Below are 14,605 nucleotides of genomic sequence, written 5' to 3'. Positions count from 1 at the left end.
CTTTAGAGAGGGAGTAGGCTGAAATATTTCTCTGCAATTATGCACTGTGGACCTCAGATATGTACAATATATCCTCACCAAAATTACATGCTGGTATAAAAACACGATCATTTCCCCAGTTTTTATTGATATTCAAATAATTCGAGCCAAAAAAAACTGAATACGATGTCCATTTCTTATAAACAGGCCTATTTCAGGGATTATGAATTTGGTAACCGTAGAGCTTTCCTGCAGCAAGGAAGGAAATTAAGCCTTGAAAATTAATGTGAACTATACCTACAGGTGCCTCTGTTTTGTTCTTGTAAAACCTCAGTGTGAAGAAAGACAGTGTTGGAGCCAACTGTGTTATTATGCCCGCAATGCATAATTAGGACAATATTGTACTGCATGAAGTAATTCTGTAGGTCTTCAGAACGGTGAGGGAGAAAACGAGTTACAAAGAGAGACAATCTGCTGCTTCCTCCTACAGCAAGATAAAGACACAGACAGTGGTCTTGAAGTCACATGAAAAACCACAGTGTTTTAGTTTTTTACAAACTAAAGCAATTTTTTTCCACACAACCGTTTTGGATCCAATTCAGTTTTAATCCCCGTCCATACAAATGCTCTTAAAGGTATGCACATCCCACCGGACACAGGAATGTCGCAGATTGCTTGAATAATAGTATCGGTCATACGCATGTTGTATTATTGTAAAATGCAGAACAACTGTAGCAAAGAGAAAAGGGTCCGCAATGCTTGAAATTGATTATCCATGTTGTGTTCAACCCAGGTAACTGAGGCTAATGCCGATTTTCGTTGTGAATGTCTACGTCATTATCTCCAAACATCTCTGTTTATGTCTGTCAAGACTAAAACGTGGCCCCAGAGTTTAAACTAAAACAGGGCGAGCAGCGTTTACAAACTTTTTAGCATCTTTAAAACTGAGGAGTATTGTGGACGTCAGGCGTATCCCTAGCAGAGTTGGAGTGTTTTCAAACGAGGATGTAGTAATGTGGATGTAGCCTCCATCTCCAGGCCTGAACCTCACGGAGCTGCTGGAATAAACTGGACAGAAGGTGAAAGCAAAGCAAAGTAGCAGTGCAGCACATTTGTGGGAACTGCTGCTCCAGTGTTGAGACAAACTTTCTGAGCCGTGCTTCATTCTCATGGTGGAAAAAAACGTCAGTGTGTTCAGCTGCTGAATAATAACATTCCATTTTCCCTTGTTTATAAAATCACCAACTGTTTATTTGTTCTATGGTTTAATTTCCGAAACACTGAGACAGTGATTCATGTAAATTTAAATAACAGCTAGAAGAATTGAGGAATTCTACATCTAGCACGAGAGGCAAGAGGAAGGCACATAACAGATAGCTCACTCTTCCACTCTCAGAAGCTTAGATTTAATTAAGCTTCATTTTAAAGTACTTTTCGATGAAGTACAATATGTTTTCCAGTCTATTTCACATCTTACTACTGCTCCGTTCTTTTTTCAGACAACAATGAGCAAATCAAATTAACACACAGGATAATAGCTTGAGCATATTTGCCTATAGGCCCATTGAAGTGTCTGTCATTTTATCCCCATTCGTGTGCCAGGAAGAGACGTTCCAGAGCCCTGCACCAGCAGCATAACATGTCCATCAAGGAGACAATAAGAATAGGCCGTTTCCTCTAAATTCACTCAATCAATAATTAATGCCGTGCACAGAAGCTTGATTTATGAAGGAATTAAATGTTGTGGACTGGGCCTCGCGTCTGCCGTCCATCTCAGGGACGTTGCAGCTGAAATTAAACATGAAAGGCAAACACAGAACAACCAAATCATCTCACGGAGAGAGCTGACGTATGAGGAGACTTGAAGTGGCACGTGCGCCAGACGGCCCCGATTGCACAAAATGACATTGGTGATTTGAACAGGAGCCACAGGATTTGTTTGGGAAAGTTTTTCATGAACTGTTTGTGTTGGAGTGGGTTCAGCAGAAGTCAAAGAGCCATATTTAAAGTGGAAGCCGAGATCAAAGCGAAATGTGCACCTGCTGACCTGCTGGACCTGGTGACTCCTGTTTGCCTTTATGATCCTCGCCTTGCCTATAAAGTAACCATGGAAAACACAGAACATGACAGCTTTAGTATTTCCCCAGCCAAAGTGAAACTTGAAATTTCTCCCTAGTCAGGAATTTATATTACCGTACTGTGTCGGAACATTGTGTAACTACTCTACTTTCAAAGGACAAAGCATTTGTCCTTAGCTTCAAGATAATAGTACATAACAGTAGCCTAACAGATAATTATCTGCAATACTAGCAGAACCGCTACAATGATTTGTGGAGCACTGGAGCATGTCATAAACCCTCTGACGACCACAAACATTGATCTATTTCATTTTATCACCTCCTTTTTTTTTTACAACCCCCCCATTTTGTAGTTTACTGTTACTTGTCTGTCGCATTGTAAATTTCAACATTTAGCAGAAGCTAATGTACTATTGTGTTTGTATTTCTCTCTGAAAGTGAAAACTTGCTAAGTATACAAGGTTCATAACATTAGCTCAGGTGGACACCCAAGGTGACGTTACCTATTTGTTCATGAATTGCTGTTTTAAAGTTTTGAGTTTGACATTTTGGCCAAGGCCATTTAGATTTAAAAAAAAACAAGTGTGGTTCCTTATGTTTTTTATGCGGGAGCTTACAGATTTCAGGTACTTCTTCTTTACTTTCTGGACCTGCAGTATACCTTGACTGGTTGTTTTTCATATTACTAAAACATTAAACCTGTTTTTTAGGGATGCCAGCCAGGTTTCTCTCCTAGCATACACGATTTGTAGATCTATTTTTATACAGCGTCAATGCCACAGGACATGGCAGTTGGTATCACTAATTAATTTCTTCGGGGAATACTATTGTAGGAGTTACAAGATATAAATAATATAAAAAACAAATAAATAAATAATCAACACAGATCAACAAAAACTTGATATCTGCGTAAAATTTAGGAGGTAACTTTAGCTTAACAGCAGCTTTGGAGACAATAGGCCATTGTGGAGAAAAAGTTTAAACATAAGCACAAGAAAAAGAAAACAAAGCCATACAATTGATTTGTTAGTATCCGTTATCTCTTGAAAGTTCTCAAAACATTAGCAAACATTCGTTACCACATTCAGCTACCGCTCACATACCAGCCCAGGCATAAGGATTTACTGAGCGAGGATGTGACTCATTACTTATGGATTGAACTTTTCTAAGAGTAAGACTGTGATCATTTTTCTTTTAAAAGTTTTCAGCAGTCTGACTGTGGAAGATAATTATGCCTGAGAGAGAGAGGAGGAGAGAAGGAGAGAGTAAGACACAGACAGAGAGAGAAAGACAGATAGAGATAGACAGAGAGAGAGTCATGCATAGTGTGTGTGATTGCGAAAGAGAGAGAGAAAGAAAAAAACAGAGGGGGGCAGAGAGAGAGAGGGAGATACAACACACACACTGTCCAGCTGAACACATACTGTGTGTCCAGCAAAACACAACAAAATATTTGAATAGTATTTCCTGTGTGTTCTGTACAGTAGGTGTGTGAGCGCGTCCTTTCCCTCAGTTATGTTAATGCAAAGCGTGTGCGCGCACAGAGGTGGTGAGCAGAGTGCTGCACGACCACATCCGTGCCTGTGTGTGTGTGTGTGCGTGCGCGTAGCCCTGCTGAATCAGGTGGCCACTAGCCATGAAGTCAGATGAAATGACTTCGGATGTCAGTGCGCGTCTGAACGCCTCAAATCACTGCGAGAGAAGTCGGAGTCAGGACGAGACGGAGCTCCTCGCTCGGGGCTAATTATCCAGCAGTAATTTTTTTTAAAAAGGAAAAGGCATCGAAAAGAAGCAGCGGGGTTATGGTGGTCGTAAAACATCCTGGAGAAAGGGTCCAGATAGATAATAAGGCCCGGCGGGGACACGCTGCGACCCTGAGGATACAGACCCACATCCAGGAATATTAGAGCCGCGTGTTCCTGCGTGTGTGTGTATGTGTGTGTGTGTGTGTATTTTATTTATTGAGGCATGTGACTCCGGGCTTTTTTTGTGATTAAAATGGCAGCTCAGACACCGCGGACGTCGGGTGAGGTGCAGTGCCAGGCGGAGGGCACGCGGGGGTAAAAGTGCGAGGGGGAGAGACAAACTATTTTCTGCAGTGAGGGAGGAGGAGGAGGAGGAGGAGGAGGATCTGTGGCCGGGAGCCATCCGAGGAGCTGCTGGAGGAGATGCATTCTGTATTCTGAGGAAGGGGAGGAGGGTGAGAGAGAGAGAGAGAGAGAGAGAGAGAGAGAGAGAGAGAGAGAGAGAGAGAGAAAGAGAGAGAGAGAGAGAGAGAGAGAGACACACAGAGAGAGAGAGGGAGGGAGGGAGGGAGGGAGAGGTGAGCAAAGGCACACACGTCGCACTATCAACTGAGCCCATCTAAGAAAACAACTCGCAGGGAGTCCGTGCTCTGCGGATCTGCGCTGCGTAAAAATCCGGCACCAAGTTTACGCGCCCGAGGAGCGGAGGAGGAGCGCAGCGCCCGGACGCAGCTGTGGCCGTCATGGCCCCCGGCGGATCCGGCTCAGGCGGCGGACACCTCGGCCAGTGCGGAGCGGGAGAAGTGGACGCTGCGATCGCCCTGCCGCCGCTTCGCTTGCTGCTGCTGCTGCTGCTGCAGACAGTGTTGAGCTGAAGGCAAGGCAAGCGGCTCCCGTGCGCCGTGTGGAGCTTTTTGGGGCAAGTACGCACACAGAAAAAAGAGAGAGAGAAAGAAAGAAGGGAGAAAAGTGCGGACGGAGCTGGGGGACGCAGCTGGGGGGAGACATGGTGTTTTGTTGACTCTCCGGGTCCGAGCTGGTGCCGATCGGAACCGAGGAGCCACGGTGTCCCCGAGCGGAGCTGCGCGTTGGCACCGCTTGAAGGACAGACGCGTAAAGACAGAGAGGGGGGGAGTTGAACGCGGTCGCAGGGTTTAGGATGGATAAAGGCTCGCCAAAGGTACGGTGGATGTTTCTCTGTCACCCGGGACACGGACACGTAGAGGAGAGGATGTGAGATTTAGCCCTGGTTTTAAGTTCTGTCTCAATCGACTTACTTTTCCAATTCAAATCGGATTTAAATGTCTCCCTTAAAATGTGCACCTCATCCTAAAAAGCAAAGCGCTCTGCGGGCACAGATGTTCACAAACTGACTGCTCCAGCTATTCCCTCTCACTTTCATAGATTAATTAAAAATCTTGGTCTACGTATTTACAGGCTGATTAGACGTGTGTGTCTCCCAGTTACATATTAGAGCGCCACAAAGCGCACAGCTCCACATTTCTCACCCCGGAGAAAACCTGACTCTTTCCCTTTTTTTTTCTTCTTCTTTCACTCTCAATGCACTGCACGGTTTTCAATTCACCCCTTTGAAATAATTCATTCAAATGAACACCGCTCGCTGGGCAGACTTTGAAGTCTACCTGATCCGCCTCTTATCGCCTCTTTAAGACCCTATCCATTTTAAACTTTTAATTGCGTTTCTGTCGCCAAAGCCACTCCTAATCGGATTGTCCTGGCCACATAGCTATCTCAGCGTTCATCTGGTGGTGAGGAGCTGTGCTCCCTCATCTGGAAATTAAATAAAAAGAGAAGGGAGGGAGAAAAAAAAAAGTCTCTTCGATGCACTTTCCCTCCTTGATCCCTGCATGTCCACAGTTCAGGCTGGCTGTTTGCCGACCCAGGTCTTCTTGATGCCGTGCCTCGTTTTTAAGGTTATTATTTGGGTTCCCAGTAAGGTTTTATTCATGCAGTTATAATAATCTTGATGCTGCTGCCTTCTGCTGTTGATTCTGCTGCTGTGGCAGCACATTTCATCGCCTCATGTGCTTGCTTATTCCCCCCCTCCCTCCCCCTGAAGCTTATTTGATTAAATTTAGCTCTTTCAATTTAGAAAAGTAGATCACAGATGTGTGTCAAAGGATTGTTTCTCCATCTCTGCCACAATGAGCCAGCGTTGGCACCGTCTCGTCCACACAGCAACACAGGGAATTTGGAGAAGCTCGCAGGCAAATGGTTCGAATCCCCAAATGTTTATAACCAACTTTTTAAATATTCGTCTCTTGTTCTGTTTTCTTCTGAAAAAATATCCTGTGCCAATTGCTGCCTGACATTTGAAATCAAGCTTAAAAAAAAATGGAGTGAATTCAGAAATCGTATGTTCTCTGGGAGTTGTGTTGCTCAGTGGCTGCTGCAGGCTTGACAGTCCCGGTAGGACACCTTAATCCCACGCTCATGGCCGGTCCTGTGTTTAAGATTGAACCCATCCGACCCATTAACGTGTGTCATCTCACTCTGGCCTAGGGAGTGGAGGTGAGGTGGGGTTAGTTTAGCTGAAAGCAACCGATGACAAACAGTATCGTTCAATCATGTGGGGGGAGACGTAGGGGAGGGGGTTGGTGGTGTTTGATGGGTCATAAAACTTGGAATAATGGATCTAGGGTTCTTCTGTAATCCGGTGGCCTTGTGCCTTAGCACTGGCCACCCCATGTTGAAAAACGGCCTGTATTGATCATTTATCGCAGTTGGGAGAACTAAATTATATTCCAATCCCATTTCATTTGACAGCGTGTGTATGTCACTCTGGCCAGAGGAGTGGGCCGATACGCAGGGGGTCTCTATTCCTCGACTGTCCCCCCCACCACCCTTTGTTTTTGTAATTCCCCTCCACACAGCTTTAAATCTGGAGTTTGATGATGGTGTGTTCTAACTCCTCCTCAGGCCACCAGCAAAACAATCCCCTCTGTTTACTGTAAGCGCTTTGTCTACTTGTGTACCTCTGCCCACAAGACAGCCGTAACTTGTTTTATATTTTTAATCCTTCCAAGAAATATCCTGTGCATCCATGCTGGGCCGGAAAGGCCAGATGTATTATTAGCCTTATCTCTTTTTAGCAATTCTTCCATTTAAGCGACCGTGATGTTGCTGAGAACCTCTGTGAATCCACGACTCTCTGTCCTTGCGGTGGACTATTCCCTCCTTTGATAGAGCACAAGGGATGAAAAGCCCTCTTTATGTCTGCGAAACCGGATGTGCAAAGAGCGGTTCTGAATATTTATCAGATGGTTTCAGTCTTTTTTTTTAAATATCCAGTGCATAATTTGAGATCAGCATTTGAGCGGTATGTTGTGTGACTCTGTCTTTGTGTTTTGGGGGAGAAGGGCAGGGGGAGAGAGCGAGTGGAAACACAGTTGGTATGTGTGTATGTTTGTATGTCAAATAAAGAGACAGAGGAAGAAAGGGAAAAGAGAAGCCCTTCTTTTCCCCCCCAAGAACAGACCACCCCTGAAAATACTAATCTAGCATTTCTTTGTTTTCCCACAGGTCTCTGGATCCAAATGTCACCCCCCTTGGACTCTGCCCCAGTTGGGGACCAGCAGTGTGTGACGGACAGGCAAGTGGGGCCTGTGTTGGCTCTCTTCTGCGTGGCTTCAAATTGGCCCTGGCTGAGCTCTGCATGGATGAACGAGTGAAGAGTCCTGCTATGGTCTGATGTCTCAGCATGGATGGAGTCAGTCAGAGGACTGGCCACCACTAATGAGACCATCGCTCTTCGGCTGAGGACTAGCATTTACAGGATTACTCCCACGGTTTCCTGCTCTTTTCCCAGCTAACTGCATCATTATTTAACTCTCCTCATTGGACTTTTTCCTGAGCCTAGTTTTCAGTGGATATATATATATATATATACGTCATTGCTTTTTTTCCCCCCACCCAGTTCTTTTTATTGTTGTTTCCATCTTCCCATTTTTTTTCCACTATGGAGTTTCTGGCTGGACCCTGGAATAAAGATTGGGCTTCATTCTTGCAGTTTTGGTTGACTGTCATACTAAGCCTCCAAATGCAATTCAGCCCAGTGGCCTCTTGCCCGGAGGAGTGTCGCTGTGACAAGTTGTTTGTGTACTGCAATGAACGCAGCCTGACATCAGTGCCTCTTGGGATAGAGGAGGGCTACACGGTCCTCTACCTACATAACAACCAGATCAACAGTGCTGGCTTCCCTATCGAACTTCACAATCTGGCCTCTGTGGAGACCGTCTATCTCTACGGCAACCAGCTGGACGAGTTTCCCATCAATTTGCCCAAAAACACCAAGATCTTGCACCTCCAGGAGAACAATATCCAAACGATTTCCAAGGCAGCCCTGGCTCAGCTAACTAAATTAGAGGAGCTGCACCTTGATGATAACTCCATCTCCACAGTGGGGGTGGAAGAAGGCGCCTTTAGGGAGGCATTGAGCCTCAAACTCCTCTTCCTCACCAAGAACCACTTAAGCAGCGTTCCCATTGGCCTTCCCGAGGACCTGAAGGAGCTGCGGTTGGATGAGAACCGCATCGCTGTCATCGCAGAGGAGGCCTTCCAGAATGTGACGCGCCTGCAGCGCCTCCTGCTGGATGGGAACCTGTTGACGGATGAGGGCATTGCGCCAGGGACCTTCCAGGAGCTAGCCAACCTCCGCGAGCTGGCTCTGGCCCGCAATTCACTCACTTTCCCCCCTCCCCTCCTACCCAGCCAGGCACTGGTCAAACTAAGCCTGCAGGAGAACCAGATCAACCAGATCCCTGTTGCAGCGTTCGCTGACCTAAACAGGCTGGAAAAACTGGATGTCTCCAGCAACCAGCTCCAGACTCTAACGCAGGGTGTGTTTGACGGCCTGTCAAGCCTAAGGCATCTCATAGTTCGCAATAACCCCTGGCACTGTGACTGTGCAGTGAAGTGGGTGGTGGTGTGGCTCAAGTCTCTGCCCACCGCCATCAACGCCCGGGGGTTCGTGTGCCTGAGTCCAGACCAGGTGCGTGGCATGGCAATCAGAGAGCTCACGCTGGATATTATCGAGTGCCCAGTTGAACCCGATCAGCCACCCTGGCCCACACTCCGCTCTACACCCCCGCCCCCACCCACCACCGCCCCTATCACCACCATGATCTCCAATGTCATCACAACATCCGTCCCTTACTACCTGGACTCACCCTCCCCACCCTTACCCCCAATCCATATTAACCCTCCTGGCCCTCTTCCTCCGTATGAGGACCCGCTTCAGATCTCCTTCAATGTGGTCAACGCCACCAATATTGAGGTGAGCTGGGATTCCTATTTCACTGTCACAGGCTACAAGGTCACTTGGGTCAAAAGGGGCCAAACCCAACTAAACGAAGGAATGCGGGAACAGACAGTGAGTGGGGGCCGGCGGCATATTAGCCTCCTTGACCTGGAGCCCCGGTCTGTGTATCGGATCTGTGTACACGTGCTGGACACCCTTAACTCCTACAGGCCTGGAGAGGATACTATATGCTCCGAGGCCAGGACCAAGTCTGCTTTGTCAACTAAGATTCCCGGTAGAGACCAAGCTCCTCAGGAGAGCATCAATTCAACTCTGCTAATGGCTGGGATCATAGGTGGGGCGGTTCTTATCATCCTGGTAACGCTGCTCAGTCTGTTCTGCTGGCACATGCACAAGAAGAGCCGGTCAGCTTCGACCAAGTGGAAATACAACCGCGGCAGGAGAAAAGACGACTACTGCGAGGCAGGAACCAAGAAGGATAACTCCATTCTGGAGATGACTGAGACCAGTTTTCAGATAGTGGCGCTGAACAATGAGCAGCTTCTCAAGGGAGATTTCCGCATTCAACCCATCTACACGCCCAATGGGGGCATTGGATTTAGAGAGTGTCACCTCAGTAACAACAGTATAGTCTACTGCAAGAGCAGCAACGTGCCCAGTACAGAGTTCTGCCAAACGTGATGCAGCAGCAAACCGTACAGAGGCATTCACACATGCATACACACACACAAGAAACACTTCACGATACATGCATAAATACACACACATACACTGTTTGTGTAGACAACAAAAAACATAAAAAACCTAGTGAAATATAACTGTACTATATATATTTCCAAGTTCTGTCTACAATGTAATTTATACTGTGGATAATAATGTTGGATTCTCTGCTATCTTTTTTATTCTTAGAAAAGAGATACAAGTGTTTCTTTTTTTTTATAATCAGCAGGGTTTTGAAAGTTGTTTTAATGGTCAGTACTGTACATGAACATGGAATTTGTACAATCACGGCACCCTGGGTGTAGCTTCTGACAAACGCTGTCGGCCTTGGAAATGTTGGGGCGCTTCGAGGGCTGGGATCCTTTGCTAACCACAGAAGCAAAAAACATGGCCTTTTTACGCTTTGACACAGTGAAAACACTCCCCAGTACAACAGAGCAGTAGTAAAGACAACACAGCACAGGGGAAATCCAAACACTGCTGATTAGAGCGCTGTGGAAATAAAGCACTGGTTCATAGGTGGCATGTTGTAAAAAAAGAATTGAAGTGCACTTTTCTTATTAGCGGAAGCACGGCAGGAAATGAGCAGTGGTGGGGATCACATGGAAGGGACTGTGGCTGCTTGTGCTAGGGAGAATGTCACCGGTGCTGTTAGAAAGCCTGCTTTGAGATTTCCCTAAAGTACCCTCACACCAAAAGTATCTTTGTTCGGTCGTTTTACAGCCGAACAAAGGTGCGCTTAGTTAAGGGATGCGTTTGGAAAAAACTCTGGGAAAGAGCACATTTTCAGTTTTTTCTGGGGAGGACGTGCAATTATTAACATGAGCTTAAAAAGCAACAAAAGGATTTTTGTCCCTAATGAGGTGCATGGATGTGCTGAGACATCCAGAGCCCTTTTGAAGAAATTCGCTCATTTGTTCTGCTTCTTTTCTTTTTTTTTTATGCATTTTTCCTGTGTTTGGGCAAGTGAGGCCACAAGGGGGCAGTTTCTCTCATCGTCATGTGTGGGACAGAGGAACAGAGGGCGAGACAGAGGGATCACTTTACCTCCGCCATTCCCTTTTGAGTCCATTACACAGACAGCATTACTCATGGTCAAGCGGCATTGTTTGGAGTACTATTGCTCATCGAGCTACTTAATGATGTGGAAACATTAAAAACTAACAGCGTTTTCTGTGTTTGGTGGCTAAATAATATGGATTTTCACCGCTGTGGTCTATCAGGAGGGTGTGTGTGTGTGTGTGCATGGAGTGTGTGATGAATTTACAGAGGACAAACACATAATGCTAATTAAACACCCACTTATTTCAGCCTTGTCTCAGCGTTCATTAGGCTTTTTGATAAATTAGGAAATTACAGCAATGAGATCGCACTCCACCCATAATCCTCGCGGTGCACAGTGGTGACTGAGCAGCTCATCTCGCCTCCCATCATTTATCCTTTTGTCTCCCCCGACGATGAGACTGTCTCCTTCATTTATGGTTTGCACACCTGAACAATGCACAAGCTCACCTCCCTACATTAGTTCCCGCCATGACGATCCTCAACCCCTGTTTCCCCCCTGGCTTCCTGTGTCTTCCCGTCCCTGGTCTGTCTCGCTGTCCCCCTGTCCGTCTCCGCACCTCTGATCCCTGCGGGAGCTCAACTAAAAGAGTTTTCCCTTCCCCTCAGCTCATGGGAGGTGGAGGAAGCTCTTTGCATGTGAGGTGCCACTGAGAGGTCTTCATTATGCACTCCTTAAGGAGACTTTATTTGATTTGACAAGATTTTTATTTTGAGGGGCCAAGCTTACAGAATTCCCAGCGCCGACCCCGTCGCTCACCCCCCCCCCTCCCCTGCTCATAATCCTCGACCAAAAAAGGGAGAAAAATATGTAGACCTTATTTTCACTTGGCTGCGTGGAGCTCACACTGGGAGAGCGAGTGTGTTAACTCTTTGTGAGGCTGCTTGAACTGAATGACTGCAAACTAGGCCAAACAATTTACAGTGAAATGATTTTTAAGGGCTTGTATTCGAGTTACTCCTGAGTGCGGAGATTATCTCTGAGAGGATTTACCTCAGAGGTCAGAACATCTCAAAAGTAACTGCACTTACTGTAGCTTCAGCAATAGCTCCGACCACGACTTTAATTTGAAGTGGTCCACAGTTAAATTTTGATCAAGCAAACCGATATTCATGACCACAGCTAATTAATGAAACGATCTATATTCACATTATGCTGTTGTGTCCTAGAGTCTTATTTGTATTGACACATATTCTATTTATTGGGGGTTTCATCTCTGTAACATTTATTTTAGGCAATTGGCAACAGCTTGAAAAAAACAAATCTATTTATTGAGAAAAAATTAAAGAAGAAGGTTAACAGAAGTTCAACTAATCTCATGTCTGTATGCTAAATTTGAAGCTACCACTCCAAGCCATTCGTCTTAGCTTAGCATAAAGACTGGAAACAGGAGGAAACAGCGAGCCTGGCTCTTTCTTGCCATGAAACCACATCGTGTCAGTTTTCTACATTTGTGTTTGCACCCATTAAACAAAAAAGATAGATTGTGTTAATCTGTGAGCTTTAAAATTGATGGAAGGCAGATTAAATTTTTTTTACCTTTGGAGAGACAGGTTCATATTTGCCTTACAGACATGAAAGTGGGTTCAATTTTCTCTGTCCAGGGAATCGGTGAAGCAAATTGTTCTTTTAAGTGGGAACATTTAAATAAACGGAATTATAGAGGAATGAATTTAATGTTAATAATGATCTCATTCCCCTGGCAAATTACATACACTTTAAAGGCTAAAACGTTTAGCATGAATACATTTTAATACAAAACTTGTGCAGATGTTTTTATTTTCATGTCGGGTTTACTGTTACTGTGATCTTCTGTGGTTACCAAAGCATCTCCACTTTTAATTTACTCCTTTTCTACTAATGTCCACATATCAGCACACTCTGGCCTGCGTGTTAATTTACCCTGCTTATCAATCATGAAGCTAACTAGCTGAGCACCTAACCCACCAACGGTTCACCAGCTGACCATAACCCCCACGCCGAGACACATTTACACAAGATATGGTTTCGATTGTTTTTTTCCTTTGAAGATTAAAGCCCTCTCTCTCTCGAGTCACATGCTGACATGTCAGGTCAAACTATTGCACCATATGTTATCTCCCACCATGTCTGTGAATGTGTAACGGAGACAGATATTTGCCTTACCTTTTATGCAGGACTGAATGATTAGCTCGAGAGAGTTTTGAGTAGGAGGAGGGGAAAGGAGCGAGGAAAGAGAGAAAAAAGATGAGACACAAAGAGACGGCAGAACAGAAAGCACATTTCTCCAACAGATTGCAGCCACGGTGGCAACAATAACAGTATTAACAAGGAGAACAACACTAAACATGACATCGAGTAGCTAACGAGAGACTGTTCATCCATAGTGCCAGACCTTAAGCGGTGCATGGATAATGATTCAACCGGGACCGGGAAGGAGCATGGTGTTTGCGTCGCAGCGTACATTACTCTTAATTTTCTACTTGCTTGATGAAAGAACGCGACAGCAGTGCCGTGACCAATGGAATTACACAAAATGTATTAAGGGTCTGCAAGCGTCGGTTTATTACTGTTTCAGGGTGCCGAGAAGTAATTTCCCTTAAAGCTCATTGATTCACGTTGAAATAATTATGTTCAATCACCGAGAGGTCAGTTCAGACTAAACACACGAGAGGCTGCAACTGAATACGTTTTTAAGTCATCTTTTTCTTCCTATAGGCAAAACCCTTCACTGCAAATAGCGATTATAGCCAGTGACATTCATTCAAGGATTTTTGCATGTACTGTATTTAGCTTCGTAGCCTTTCATTTTGTCATACCAGGTTTTGAACTTTAAAGTTTGTTGTTTTTTTTGTGTTTTTTCCAAGCAATCACCCAGCGGTGGTTGAGATACAGTATGAGCTGGAACTTTACAGTGCATGTAAAACAGCTGGGTCGGGACACTGCCGTTCTGGCTTCTCATCGAGACGATCGCAGTGTTAACGTTAGCCATCCACACGAGACGTTTTCTTAGGAACCAAAGTTAAATTTCTGTTCTCATGACGAAATATTGATGTTGTTCCATGTATGTGCCTTGAGGTTGAACTTACAATGTAAAGTCCTTGAAACCTTTAAATGTTTTTGCACAAACTGTAAATACTTAAGTGAAGCTTTTTGAAAATAAAAAAGCCATTGGATTTGAGCGATCAGTCCTTTTCATTCAGAGAGAAAAACAAAAACATTCCCTGTATTTGACAAAGAAATTGAAGTTTACTGTGTGTGTGCTAATGAACGATATGACATTCTTCTCTTTTAAATTAGGTTTGTGCTTAAGAGTTTTTACAGAAACCCAGATAAATCTATTTTGGGTCAGACACTAGGGATTCTGGGTCAAAGATTTGTGCTGCACCACACCATTCCAACTTATCCTCTTATTTCTATACAGGAAGCTTGAGACATCTTAGCGTGGCCACCACAGCTTAGTGTTTAGCTTGGGAAAATCCAGGATACTCTTTCATTCTACATGTATGGCACAACTAAATCCCAGAATGGGCTCTTTCTCCAAATCCCTGTGTTCTGCAGAAGTCCATCATTTTGACTTCCCCATGACCACATCCCAGTGTTGCTTTTGCAACCTCCAGCCCTCGGAGGAACCCGCACTAGCCCAGTCTTAATTCACTATGACAATTAACCACATGTATTCGACTGAAACGCAAGAGGGTGTGCCATTCCGGTATTTTAAGTGGTAAATTGGTATTTTCTCAAAATCCCCAAATGTCTA

General features: G+C 45.0%; 1 protein-coding gene across 3 annotated transcripts; it reads left to right on the top strand.

Annotated features, from left to right (window-relative positions):
• Window positions 1–4,243: 4,243 nt before the first annotated feature.
• flrt2 (fibronectin leucine rich transmembrane protein 2) lies at window positions 4,244–14,026 on the top strand. 3 transcript variants are annotated; one of them, XM_061091343.1, is made up of 2 exons: window positions 4,244–4,257; window positions 7,346–14,026. In XM_061091343.1, the coding sequence occupies exon 2, from the start codon at window positions 7,782–7,784 to the stop codon at window positions 9,762–9,764; it is 1,983 nt and encodes a 660-aa protein (XP_060947326.1). In that variant the 5' UTR covers window positions 4,244–4,257; window positions 7,346–7,781; the 3' UTR covers window positions 9,765–14,026. The 3 variants fall into 3 exon arrangements, with proteins under 3 accessions (XP_060947326.1, XP_060947325.1, XP_060947324.1); XM_061091342.1 differs by lacking the exon at window positions 4,244–4,257 and adding an exon at window positions 4,413–4,725; XM_061091341.1 differs by lacking the exon at window positions 4,244–4,257 and adding an exon at window positions 4,845–4,982.
• The last annotated feature ends 579 nt before the right edge of the window (window positions 14,027–14,605 follow it).

Source organism: Limanda limanda, chromosome 18 (genome assembly GCF_963576545.1).
Source record: "Limanda limanda chromosome 18, fLimLim1.1, whole genome shotgun sequence".
Lineage (NCBI taxonomy): Eukaryota > Metazoa > Chordata > Actinopteri > Pleuronectiformes > Pleuronectidae > Limanda > Limanda limanda.
Note: the sequence above shows the minus strand (reverse complement) of the source record. Positions and strands in the feature narration are given on the sequence as shown.

What these genes read in the sequence shown, in the direction of transcription:
- flrt2 (XM_061091343.1), top strand. Translation starts at nt 7,782, where the DNA reads ATGGAGTTTCTGGCTGGACCCTGGAATAAAGATTGGGCTTCATTCTTG.